Here is a 13,080-nt window from a genome sequence, read left to right as displayed (position 1 = left end):
CCTGTGAAGAAACACAGTTCAGGTGAAACACAGAATTTATAAATAACTGGGCTTCAGTCAGTAAATCGTTTTTGCCCCCAGAGCAGAAGTGGAAGGAGCTACAAGCTATGAGGGATTTCCAGTTGTTGACAGAGATGGGAGTGGTTAAAATCTGTTTTAAAAGTCCAGAGTCTGTTGAAAGTTGCAGCTGCTAGGATGACTTTGGAGCTAAGAAAGGAAGAGATGCCTGTCTTTTTTCAAGCATTTTGGTCAAATACGGACTTTAGCAATTACTGGTAGAGGGAAGAAAGGTCAGGAAAGCTGGGTGAAGATGTGACCTGATCCACGTAATGCAGTGAATTTAAGTGAGGAATATTACAATGATGTGACAGACCAGCTGAGAGTAAAGCCAATCTAGCAGACGCCAAAGCTGAACTGCATGGAGCAAGAGAGAGGTGGGGGGAGAGGGGACGCTGACCAGCCAACTCACCACCAACCACCAGGTCCTTTATGGCCAGCAAGGAAGTGTCTCATCAGAGAGGTGGAACTGAGCCTTTGGTCTTTTCCTGGTCCTCACCCAGGCTGAAAACTGAGCCAGCACGCATGTGAGCAGCTTCAAAAGCAAGTAATTTACCTTAGGCACACAATCAGCAAAGGAATTTCTACCGATTAAAAGAAAATTGGAGTTGTGCAGAACTGGCCAAGTCCGCAGATGTTCATAGATGTGCAGAGCTTTGTACAGCATATCTGTGGGGTTTTCCAAATTCCAAAACAATTGCATAAAATGAGTAAGAAACTAGTTTGGGGTCATTTTCAGAGCGGGAAAAGGAAACGCCGTGTTTCAAAACCCCCTTCCTATGAAACACAGATGCTAGTGCTTACAAGCTGTGAGTGGGACTGACATGGGAAGACAAAGAAGGAGAAAAGGAGGAAGCTTGTTGGAGTGACCGTACAAACTGCTTTTCCCTTCCCCTCTGCTCCCCAAATCCCTCTTCTTTGCAGTTGTTCTCAATCCTCAGAGAAGTCTTAAGAGTTTTACAGTCTTTTGCAATACATCCACACCACAAGAGAATAGTCATTCTTTCTGCAATGTATTTTTAGCCTGCATAAATCTGGTCCTACTCTATTGGTAATGTTTTCTTGTAATTTGCTGAAATTCCCATTTAAAAAGACACAGGCTGCTTTTATTAGATGATGGACTCAAGCATTTTCATGAATTCCTAGGTTGTTGTGCTTCCTAGACCTGGCTATGCGCAATACAGTAGCCAGACACGCGCATTACATTCCAATAGCATGGTGTCAAAGTACTCAATCAGGAGTCAAAATAACTTAATAAATACCTCTGATCTGACTCAGCCTTCCCCAAATTTGGGCTTGTCTGAGTGGGGAAGCTTTCTGGCAGAGTGGTTGTGGAAAAACCCCAGCGCTCTCTTGAGTAACTTTGGAAGCACGGTAGTTTGGAAGAGTCACAGAGCTTCCACACTGGGATCTATACCGTATAATCTACAGTGGAGTAACTATCTAGGCTAACTTCACTGCAAGTTAGTTCTGCATGGACAGGTGAGTTCAGGTGAAATCCTCGGCAAACCTTGAGTTTTGAAGCAACCATAGTAAGGTACAACCCGGGGTGTAGAGACCTGGGGAGGCTAGGAAGAGAAGTGACCCCCTCCATGCCCCTGGCAGCTCACAGGAGGTTGCAGGGTGTCCTACCTGTTGTCTCTCGGTTGAAATTGGCAAGTGCAACAGGGGTGCTGCTCAGTGACTCTGTGTTGAGCTGCAAGCAAGGTGGGATCTGTTTCTACTTTGGCTGCCAGGACCAGGTGGCTGACAGCGGTAAGGAGAGCTGTGGGGAGCTGCTGGTCTGCCCCATGTCCAAGGCAGCTGATGTCTTCACGAAGGCTTCCCTCCACCTTGCCTCTGCCTGGCGGGGTGGGCAGACACAGCCCCGGTGTAGGCTCTAGCTGGTACCCAGTGGATACAAAGTCCCTCTCGTGCCTATTTCTCCCGAGTCTAATGTTGATGGCACAGTGTACCTGGATGTCACAGTGTGAACCTCCAAGACCAGCAGGCTGGACATTAACGTATCGTAAAGCCAAACCTCTTTTACCTGCTGTCTTCTTCATTCAGACTTAATTTTTCTTTTACAGAGAGGAATGAATGTTTTTCCTTGTGTAGTGTATGCATCCTTAAACTGGTGAGTTTGGGCTTTTTGTTTAGCTGGGCTTCTTGTGCTCTACACGTCAGCTCCTGCGACACTTTAAACGCACCCTCATCATTAATCCTGATCTCCCGTATCGCTACTCACACCCTGAAGCCTGTGACCAGATGCAACCAAGCATGCAACCACAAGACTGAATTCTGCCTTGACTTTCTCTAGGGCTGTAACTTGCTTTTTGTGCATTTCCTTCTGCAACGTGAGCGAAATAGGCCCCGTTATCTGTGAGATCTGGCTCTCCGCTGCCCTGTTCCTCTGAAGTGTTGCTTACCATAGGGCAAGAGAGCTGAACGACGACCGAGAAATGCTGCCAGAGAGCGAACACTGCATAGGTGCTGTGTGAACACTGCATAGCTGCTGTGTGGACACTGCATAGGTGCTGTGTGAACACTGCATTGCTGCTGTGCGGACACGCAGGGGGCAGGAAAACATACAGAGCGACCTGCTGAACCGAGCTCCACGCATCCCGCAGAGGTGGCCCCAAGGCCGTTTTCATCAGCGCCCTTCTGCTGGCGCGGGGCAATGGCAGCTGCGCCCTGCGCTCAGCAAGCGAGGTACGGCCGAGACCAGCACGCACACGGATTTGCCACAAGCTTAAATGCGAGTTCGTGGCACGCAAGGGAAGCCCGCAGGTATAGATGCTTTAAAAGTCAGTTAACTTCCTCCGTAACTTTAGCTGGATGGCGGCGCTTGGCACGGCTTTGTCTGGCGAAGCGAGGGAGTGGAGCACACTCGCAGACCGGCGGCCAAGACTCTCGCTTCTCTCCACCGGCTCCGCGTTTGGACGCGGGATCCCGTGCCCCCGAGCAGCCGCCCCGCCTCGCCGCGGCCCGGGGCAGCCCACGGACCCAAACGCGCCCCACGGCCCCCGCGGCGCCGCTGCGGGACGGGGCGGTGGGAGGACGCCCCGGGGGTCGCTGCCCGCGCTCCTGCCGGGGTGGGGCGGGGCGGGGGCGCGGCGCAGGGAGCGGCGTGGCCCCGGCTCCGCCTCTGCCCCTGCCCCGCTGGGACGGGACGGGACGGCCCCGAACGCGGGGCAGGAGCGTGTGGCGGCGGGAGCCTCTGTTCCTCCTCCTCCTCCTCTTCCTTACCCCCTCCCCCGGCTGCCAGCGGCGGCATGCGCTGCCGGGACCGCCCGGGCGAGCGGCTCTGAGGGGGCGGGCGGACAAAGGCTGCGGGCTGGTGCCGGCGCTGGGGCGCGATGGAGCAGCGCGGCGGGTGAGGCGGCTCGGTGGAGCCGAGCCGAGCCGGGCCGGGAGGCGTTGGCACATGGTGGGCGGCTGGGGCCCGGCGCTGCGCACCCGCGGGCGGGCCCAGGGGCCACCATGGACAACTTCTTGGCGGAGGTGAGCGCGGGCCGGCGGGATCTTCCTTCCCCCCCTTCCTCCTTCTCCCCCAGCGTGGGCTCGCTTTGTGGGGCAGGAGCTGGCAGCGGAGCGGCGAGGGGCTCCCGGAAAGTGTCGTGTGTTCCCCCCGAGCGCCTCGTCTTGCAGCGGGTTTGCAGGAGCAGCCCCCACGGGGCTCGGTCGGGGCTTCGTGAGCGGAAGGGAGAGCGCCGGCTCCCGTCTCTTCCCCCCTCCCTTCCAAATTCTCAGCCTTTCGGGCTGTGACCGGGCAGAACTCGAGGCCGCCGGGCTGAGGCGGAGGGCTGCAATCGCAGAATCATAGGGGTTGGAAGGGACCTCGAGAGATCATCGTGGCCAACCTCCGGGTCCAATCGCTCGTCCCTGACTGGGGCTTGCTAGAGCGGGCAGCGACCGGGGCGCCGGTACCGCAGCCTTCCCCGCCGTCTGAGCCCTCGCTGCCGCCGCCCCGCGCCCACCGGCGGCACCTCCCGCCGCGGCGGGGGTCTCCCCGCGGGAAGGAGGCAGCCATGGGCTCCGGCGGGGCTGCTGCGGGGTCCCTGCCCTCCTTCCTGCACCTGGGGCAGGGGCGCAGCCAGCGGCGTGGCAGCCTCAGAAGCCGTGTCTCGGGGGGAGGAGTGGGGGGGGCTCCCTCCTCGGTGGTGCCCTGCGCGAAACCCGGGGAAAGCCGCTTGTGCCGTCTTGCGTGGGCACACGGGGCTTCAGGTGATGCAGGTTTCCGATCCGAGCTGCTGGGGGGGGCGCAGTCTTTACAGGAAAAAAACCCCTTTATTAAGTGCAGGCTGCTCGGTAGAGACAAAATGACCCGACATAAAGTGCAGGGCAGTGAGGCTTGAGCCTTGGGAGCGGTTTGAGCTCCGACGCTGTCTTGTGGATCTTGACAACTTCATCGCGCCGGGTGAGGAAGCCAGAGGGAAGATGCTGTGCTCCTTACAGGGGGCACATGTTAGAAACGAAAACTTGGGTCCCTTTCTGGTTTACGTTGGCTGAATTTTGTACACCGGTATCTTGCCGAGTGGGTTCAGCCCGCCCAGTGTCGACACAGCCTTATGAATGTAGGGTAGTGTGTCCGGTAGTAGCGCAGCGGCTTCTGTGTGTGCGTGTGTCACGCTTGTAGATCACCGGCAGAGCCTGCGCCTGGATGGTGGCTCCTGGTGACACTGCGCGGCTGCTTTATCGCACCCCTTCGCTGCAGCAGTTGTGCTACCGGGGCTGTAAACACAGGCCAGGCATCTGGTTTACGGGACCGTGATTAAGCTGCAAGACCGTCCTTTGCCCTCGTGAAACAGCTTCCCTTGTTTTCCTGGTGCTGCCGTTGGAAAATAGGTGATCTGTTTCCCGCAAGAGTAATTAGTCGACCCAAAGAAGGTCATACGCCTTGCTGCTTGTTAGCTTTTCATCCGCCCGACAAGAAAAGTTCCATCGGGTGCAATAAGAAGGAAGAAACGCAGGATTAATTTTCAAAAAAGTCTGAGTTAAGTAGTCATTCTGCTTCCCCTCCCCGAAGGATGTGGCCCTCGCTTTTCAAAAGCTTGCAAGCCGTGAGCAATGTGGCAGTGTTCGCCTCGCCTTGCCAAAATTAATCTGAGGAGTCACTCGCTCTGACACAAAGTACCGTAGCGTGCCCTACATAAAGGTGAAGAAGAGTTTTAATGGTTTTGACTGCTTTATTAGCCAAAATTACTTGCCCCTGGGAAAATGCAAGTAAATTTTGCCAGTCTGTGTTAGTATTTCAGCATGTATTTATGTTAACTTGTGGTTGCTGCATGCACGCTTTGATCCTTCTTAAGAACTCTTGCTCCCTTTCAACGTGTTGATATTACTTTAAACGATCAGTAAATATAACACCTTGACTTTAATCTGCATCCAGAGTCCCACCCATAAGTATAAACATTTTCCTTCCCTCACACTGGGGCGCATGTAAATCATATGTAGGGAGCGTGAGGCACAATAGCAGAAATGCGCTGGGCCTGACCCAGCTACCACAGAAAAACGTCTGTTGAAGGCACGGGATTGAGCCACTAGCTGGGTAATTTAATTTGTGCGAGGCAGACATCCTGCAGCTGCTCTTTATGAAAATATTTGCTGACTTATCTGAGAGAATTATTGTTCTCGTTAAAATAAGCTGTAGTGTGTGGAAGAAAGGGGAAGCCGGGTGAAAGGCACAGGTAAAAAGCCTGGTCTCCTCTGCTGTTGTTTGTCAGCAGCATAAGCCTGCTGATGGGATTATGTTTTGGGAGAAAAGCTGGCAGGTGAAAGGGATCTGTACCAGCATTTCATAAGGGTTGTTCTTCAGCATTAGCAGGAAGCCCCTGTGCACTGCACTGGAGTCAGGAGAGGCCTCAATCTAGCTGTTGCAGAAAAATACTGTATAACGAAGGGGTGTTACAGGAAGAATTACTATTTCTCCAGTATTTTTCCATAGCTGGGTGCTGACTGTAACCTGCCCTTAGCGCAGGATGGTGCTCACTGCAACAGTGAGGCGACTGGGCAAGATCTGGCTGGAGTGCAGGAACGCACGGGGGAGGCGCTAGGCGCTCCTGTTGGGACCTGCCGCCCTAGGTGAGGTGTGGGAGAATGCCAGGCTCGGGCCAATCAGCTGGTGTTGCCATCATCCATGATGTAACAGCTTCTTCACCTCTCCACCTTGCTGCCCAGTTCCCTTCCTTTATTATTTTTTTAGCATTCTTAGCTGTTATTCTTACAGGATGACAAGTGGTTATTATACCTGTCTCCAGAGGAGCCTCAGTTTCCATCCCTGTCCCAGTTTTCTAACTCAGCCAATTAAAAAAGAGGAAAAAAAAAAAGAGGTGAAGAGGCTCTGAGTAACAAATTAGGCTAGAAGATTTGTCCCTGGAACTTACTCCCCAAAATGCCTTTATTGGGGGAAGATACTGAAATTATTCCACAGTTGCCTTCCAAGTACAGAGGAGGAGTGTTTTCTGAGACTTCTGAAAACTTTTCCAGGCTGTTGATCAACCTTTGCTGCCTTGTGGTGTTTGAAGGAAGGCCTGTGGTGGAGTCACAACTTTGTCAGTAGACTACATAGATGTATTTTCATATATAAAGTGATAAGACCTGTAGAAATCCCAGAGATCCATACTCAGAATTAAAAGTATGGATGTGTGCAGTAGAGCCATTTGGCTGTGTTGCTCGAAACAGCCTGAAAAAAATTGTTCCCATATGTTTTACCAACAACTAGGGTGCTTGCAGAGGAGCAGTCTCCTGTGGTAGCTGGGGTCAGGCTTTTTTCCAGTGAGAATCCACCCCTGCTGAAAGGGGACATACACCATGAGGGAATGAAGGGGGTCATTTCAAGATGAGAAGGAACACAAGGAAATTTTGCCAAAAAAAAAAAAAAAATAAGCAGGAGAGGGAAGCTCAGGCTGCCTCTTCAGCATCTGTAGTTCCCAAGCAGTGTGTATAAGGGCAGCAGGGGAAGTGGATGCAGAAGTCACATTCATCTTCCTCCTCTTACGTGAAGAGTCACTTTGCCCAGTACACGCAGTGTATTGCACTGAGCCATGGTCACTGTCCTTGTCACAGGAGAAGTGTGGCTGTTGCTGGCCCAGCTGGGGTCAGGAGTGGCTGAGGCTGGGGGGAACTTATGGAGGTCATCTAGTCCAAACTGTCCATCTGAGCTGGTGGAGGGGAGCTCCTGGGGAGCTTGCAGCACAGCCTGCATAGTAGTAGCTGCAGGGATTGGTTGTGTTTCACTGCTGCTAAGCATAAAAGACAAAGAATTCTTCCCCACTGAATTTCCACAGCTGGAAAGAAGCAGAAGGGAGAAAACTGTTCCTCCTGCCTGCTTGTCTAGCATGCCTACATACATGATGCTGAAGGAGAGCTTTACAGAAACATCATCATAGAGGTCCTACTGATGCTTCTCTAATGATGCACACAGGTTCCTTGGGAACTGCTGGGTAGCCTCCTTTGAGGCACAGCAGATACCCTGTGTGCAGCATGCTTTTATTTTTAGCAGTAATGCTGGTACCTCATGTTCAGAATGGTTTCCTTCATTTTTGCCTTCTGCAGTTGTCCATATTTGCTTGTGGACCCTGTTTAAAGGGCAAGGCTGGCAGCATGTGTCCTGAGGGAGTAAGTGCTGAACCTCCCACTGTGGGTTGGATACGGGGCAAAAATTAATTCTGAGGCTTTGAACTTACCTTCAGGGAGCTGTCAGAAGAGGTATCTGCTGAGCCTGAAATCTCTTTCTTTGGGATATGTGGCTTGTGGCAAACTTTTCCTTCGTGCTGCTGTGCTCTGGCATTTTGCAGATCACTTCCTCCCAGCACAGAGTCCTTCATGGAGACCTTTGAGAGGTTCATCATCTTCTGCGACCAGGTGACCTTGGCCAAGTTCCTGCTCTTTAAAGTGAAAATCTGGCGATGCTAATAAATTTCTACATTGATACACGTGGGTTCTGTCTGTGCTGTGTGGCACAGTATATGTACGTGTGTAGGGACAGTCTTGGAAGTCTCCCAGTTTTCCTTTAGAAGTGTTTTACTGATAGCACAAGCATGGGTCTGATATTCCAGCTTGCAGTGTCGGTGTAAGTCATGTAGCTTACACCAGCAAAGTTGTATTTCAGACCGGTGAGGCAAAGCCTCTGAGCGATGGCGTGAAGGTTACGTGTCAGGGGGCTTCTGAGTGCCAAAGCCATGTCAAGCAGGAACGGTGCCTCTCCCAGCTGTTGACGTTGGCCGCGTTTTCTGAAGTTTCAGAGCCGTGACTCCTTCTTGGATTTAGGTTTTTAAAAAAGCTTATGGTTGTCTTGTCAACAGCTATTTTTAGGTTAATTAGGGAGCATTATGTTTTGAGTAGAAAATGTTTCAAGGGGGCTCAGGAGTACCTTACTAAATTGGAAAGAAAAGACAGCTTTTGGAGGTAAGTTGGGAAAGCCCGTTCTGCTCATCAGTAGCACATCATTGTAACTGCCTGCTACGTGTAATTCACATGTGCCTTTCATAAGATGGATTTGTGCAACTGAAGCGTGGTCGTGGTCGTTGGGCTAGAGCCTAGCAGCTCTGCTGGCACCATGAATACTGTAAAGTGACACAAAAATTCTCTTAAAGCTGCAAAACACGTAACTGTTGAAATTGGCAGTAGAGGCTTTACATTGTTCAGGGTCTGCTCTTGGGTTTTTAGGTGTGTTCTGTCAGGCTCCAACCAAAGGAGAGCTGCGAAAACCCCCACCCTTAAAGAAATCTTGGATGCTCATGAGTATTGGCTGATGCCTTATCTCCTGGTGATACCTCGCTGGAAGGGTTGTTTGGGTTTTATTTTGGTCTTTTCCCTAAGTTTATGTTTGTGTCAGTGCTTTGTGTGTAAATGACTTTGCTCGAGCCAGATTTTCTTCTTTACATGTGTGGGTGATGCTGAAGATTGTGAACCTCTTTGGCTCTTTTGGAGCTGTCTCTCAGCCTGCTGCCTGGTAAAAGCCTTTGAACACATGGTCAGTCCCGACTTACTGAAGTTGAGCGGCCACTGTGGGCTTTTATCAGAAACACTCTATCTTTTTTTTTTCTGGGATTCTGTGGGACCAGGAGAGGACCACTTCTCAGGAGAAAGGGAAGGAGAAAGGGAGGGGAACTTGAGCTTGCTGTGTCATATGGAGACTTCAATGTGCGGGTCCTGTGAGCAGCCTGAGAAACCCGGCAGCTTTTCAGTGCTCTTGTTGCCCCAGTGTGCCTCAAAAGATAGAAAGAGAAGTTTGGGGCACCTTATTCATAACACAACCATGAGGTAGATTGGCTTAGTTGTATCATGTTGTGCTTCTGCTTTGGTGATTTTAGCTGAATCTTGGGTTTCAGCTTCAGCTTGGTGAGAGCAGTATTTTCTCCTGAATCTGTTTGTTTGGCTTTAGAAGATAGCTGAAGGAAAACTGGTCTGTCCTTGGCTTTGTTTGGGTTTGCATGTCTGTGTATTTATATAGTGTCACTATGTCTGCGCAGAACAAACCTAGACCAAACACCTAGCAAGTGAATACCATGCCTACCATGCCTGTTTGGGTCTTTTTTGGTTTTGTTTTTGATCTTCTAGCAAGGAAAATGCCTTTTTGCGTCTCTTGGGTGGATGCAGACCCAGTGGAAGGTGCTGCAGCCTCCCATGAGGGGTGGGAACAACATCTCCATCCCTTGCATGCCTGGTGCACAGTGCAGCTAGGGAGGGAAGCTTGTCCTCTGGGTGGTTTGATCTCTCAAACCTTTTTGGCCTCAGGGCTGGTATTTTTCCTTAGTGAATCACAGTCCCCAATTGTGGTCAGAGCCAGGGAAGTAGTTCTGGGTGGAGCCCAGGAGAAGGACAAGAGGGAAAAAGGCTTTGTGAATTAAGACTTTTGCTGGGGGGAAGTTTGGGGGGGGGGGGAGGAGGGGAGAGGCAGGGGGAGGGGAGCAAAAAGGGGAAGAATTGCCAGCCTAAAGCCGCTACTTGTTGGCTACTTTACAAGTTTTGGGATATGACCTCAAAACTTGCTAGACTGATGATGGCTTCAGGTAGTCATGATGCTTGTATGAGAGAGTTGTGGCTTAGACCTTCTCATTTCTCCTGAGGTTCCGTTTATTACTATGTAACACTTTAAACCATCAGTGAGACATGAAGGAGGACAGCTTGGTGATGCGGGCAACAATTTAGGGCAAGTTACTGGCTTTTGGGTAGTATTGGTTCAAAATTTATGTAGTGGCTTGCTGTTTTTGTCTTTATTTGGGGATTTTCTGAGATGCCTTATGTCTGAAATTTGCAACTCTCTTTTGGACAACGCCCTGATTAAGAAAAGTTAAGTGGATTATCCTTTTGGTTAGAAGTCCATTAAGTAGCTCAAACACGCCATTATTTTAAAGGCAGGGCTTTTCAGAGTTTGGATGCAGAATGGGAACTGGTATTAGCTATCCTTCAGATCTGCCTTGTGAAGCAAATCGTATCCACACTGAAGAAGTGACCACGTTGTTATATGGAAAATGCAACCATTATATTGGCAAAGTATACTGGGGAAGGTTTGTTAGGACAGAAGGAACAAGTAAAGATTACCAGTATTTCTAAATGTACCTGCACAAAAGTAGGGCTATGTTGGGGGAAGAACATATTGTCTGCTCCTAGGCTCGTGTCTGCAAAGTCTGTGTTCAATCTCGGGTCAATCCAAATATTGTTTATGCTTGTTTGTGATGTCCTCAGCTGGACAGCCAGTGCAGAGCTGTGTTGGGGGTTGTCTGGTGGCTGCTCTGCAGGGTGTCCTTCTGTGGATGTGGAGATTGGCCAGACACCCACTGGGGAAGGCTACGGAGTGGTTTCAGCTGTGAACAACTGTGCTTAAAGTTTTACTGATAAATGTTGATACTTGCACTCGATTTAGGTGCTGTTTCCTTTTCTGGCCAAGTGACTGTCACTCCAGCCTGTAAAAGCTTTCTTATTTGGTAGAAAGTTTAGGGGGCAGGGTTGTTTGGTGTTTTTAATTGAGATCTCAAACACAAGTGTCATTGGAGGAACTTGCTAATGCGCATTTTTCCTTGCTGGATAGCTTACTAGGAACAGGCCTTGTTTTGTTTCAGTTTTGAAGCATGGGAGAGAATGGTGTGTGTTTGTTTGTAGAGATGAAGGTTAATGTTTCCATTTAGTGTGAACTCTTCTGTAGAGGGCTTTAACAGACAGTTTCTGGATGAGATCTTGTAATTCTTTCTAGTGAGCAACTAGGCTTAGTTGTCACTGAGAAGGAGCAGCCATGGCCACTAACGAAAAAACCAGAGAGCACTCCATCCCTTTTAAGGCTTTGGGGGAAACCTGGCTGTTTAGCCTTGTATGTGGAAGTAAGTCTTGGAAAGTGAATGGCATTGATCACTCATATGGTTTCCTGAACTTGCACTGAAAATTCAGATCCCATGTGTCCTAAACTGGATTTCTCCTGGGTCTCGGTAGCCCTGTACCCAGTGGGTAAATATAAGCATGTTGGAGCACAGCATGGAGCAGAGTGTAGATGCGTGAGTCTGCACTACCCTTTATTCCTTCTAGGATTAATGGCATGGTGAAGGAGATCCTCCTGGAGGATAGGTGTTATCAGTCTGTGCTATAGTCCAGCAGCCTGCCAGACTTCAGAGTCGAATGGTATTCCCATTTTTGTATGTTAATACACTTAAGAAAATTCTTAAATTATTTCAGTGGGGCATTTCACCTGGTTTATGGCATCAGACTTCCCTTTCTTTGAAAGTATGGAATTTTTATCTTGCGGTGAGGTTCCTAGAGATTTTTGAGTGAATATTGAGGAAATTGGTATTATCTTTAACCCATGGGTTAAATCTTTCTGTGAAGTTATTTGGCTTTTGTTTAGTTCTAAACGGGGGAAAGAGGAAGGAAGAGAGAGGAGCTCAGCGTCAGGCTTGAGGAGCCGAGCTGAGCTGCTCCTGCCTTCACACGTGATCCCGGCTGATGGCGTGCACAGGGTGGGTGGCTGTGTTGGAGGACTCAGGGAAATAAAAGGCCAAGTGAACTTTGATGTGTTAGTGTTGCCTCTTTCAATATATTCTGGGGAAACTGACTATTCATAATCCTTTATTATAGGTCAGTGATAGGAGAGAGGGTGTTAATAATACAAGTCACTGTTTTGTTTTGGAGATTCCCTAATGTGCGATGTGGTAGGGATGCCTTATCAGAGCAGAATGTTTGGTTGTTGCTTTCTCCCCTGGGGGTAAAGCTAGGTTCCCACCTTCAGTAAGTCTACACAAGGGCTTTTCATTATGAAACGTCTGCCTCTATACTGGAGTAGTCATTAAAAGCTCTGAGGGGTTTTGGGGTTGTTTTACACATTCTTAACTTACGGAGGTGGTAACACTGGCAGAATGGCACCCTGCTGCCCAAGCCTGCCATCACAGTCAGTGTCAGAATTGATTTTGGTGCCTGTAGCATAACCCCAGGTAGAGACCTGAGCTTTCAATGAGCACTAGCTGCCATTAACTCCAGCTGGAATTAGAAAGCAGAAAGTTGTCGTCATTTCTGAAAGTTGTCATCAAAGTTAACACCTCAAACCCCATGGCCATCTTTCTACCTGTTTCTCTTACAAACCTTTAAAAGGCTTTAGAAAACTCGTTTTGATAAAACGTCCAGTGTCTGGGAAAGAAATTACTTCTGTAGTTTCAGGAACAACGTGGAGCTGTGAAAGTGGTGCTACTGGCAGAGCCCTGGCAGAGCAGGTTCTGATGATGTGCACAGCATGTGTCCCTTATCCTCCTTTGTGGCCTTGCTAACAGAAATGCAGGATTTCTCTGGAAAGGGTCTCGTGCTTCTCATTTGTGTTCATCCAAACTGTCCCTGCTTTTGGGGACTGGAGATAAGAGAAGTTTATTCCTTGTTTTGAAAAAGTATTGACGTTTATAGCATTATCGGAAATGGATTACTTGGTCCTATTTTAGTTGCTGTTTAGCGTCCCACAAAAATGTTTACTTGGATGAGGTTAAATATATTTGCTAAGAGAATGTGATTGTTTTTCTTACAAAGTTGTTTATCTTGAGGAAACGTCAAATCCCTTTGTTTAGTGTA

At 49.5% G+C, this 13,080-nt stretch overlaps 1 protein-coding gene across 1 annotated transcript in view; it reads left to right on the top strand.

Moving 5' to 3' along the window:
- Positions 1 to 3,463: 3,463 nt before the first annotated feature.
- MYO10 (myosin X) overlaps positions 3,464 to 13,080 on the top strand; it is a gene marked incomplete at its 5' end in the record, with an annotated part of 165,443 nt that continues 155,826 nt past the window's right edge. Inside the window, 2 exon segments of the mRNA XM_084280357.1 lie at positions 3,464 to 3,502; positions 3,505 to 3,540. Coding sequence (XP_084136483.1) covers positions 3,464 to 3,502; positions 3,505 to 3,540 — 75 coding nt within the window.

This window comes from Gallinula chloropus (assembly GCF_964237585.1).
Source record: "Gallinula chloropus genome assembly, chromosome: 2".
NCBI classification, from domain to species: domain Eukaryota; kingdom Metazoa; phylum Chordata; class Aves; order Gruiformes; family Rallidae; genus Gallinula; species Gallinula chloropus.
Note: the sequence above shows the minus strand (reverse complement) of the source record. Positions and strands in the feature narration are given on the sequence as shown.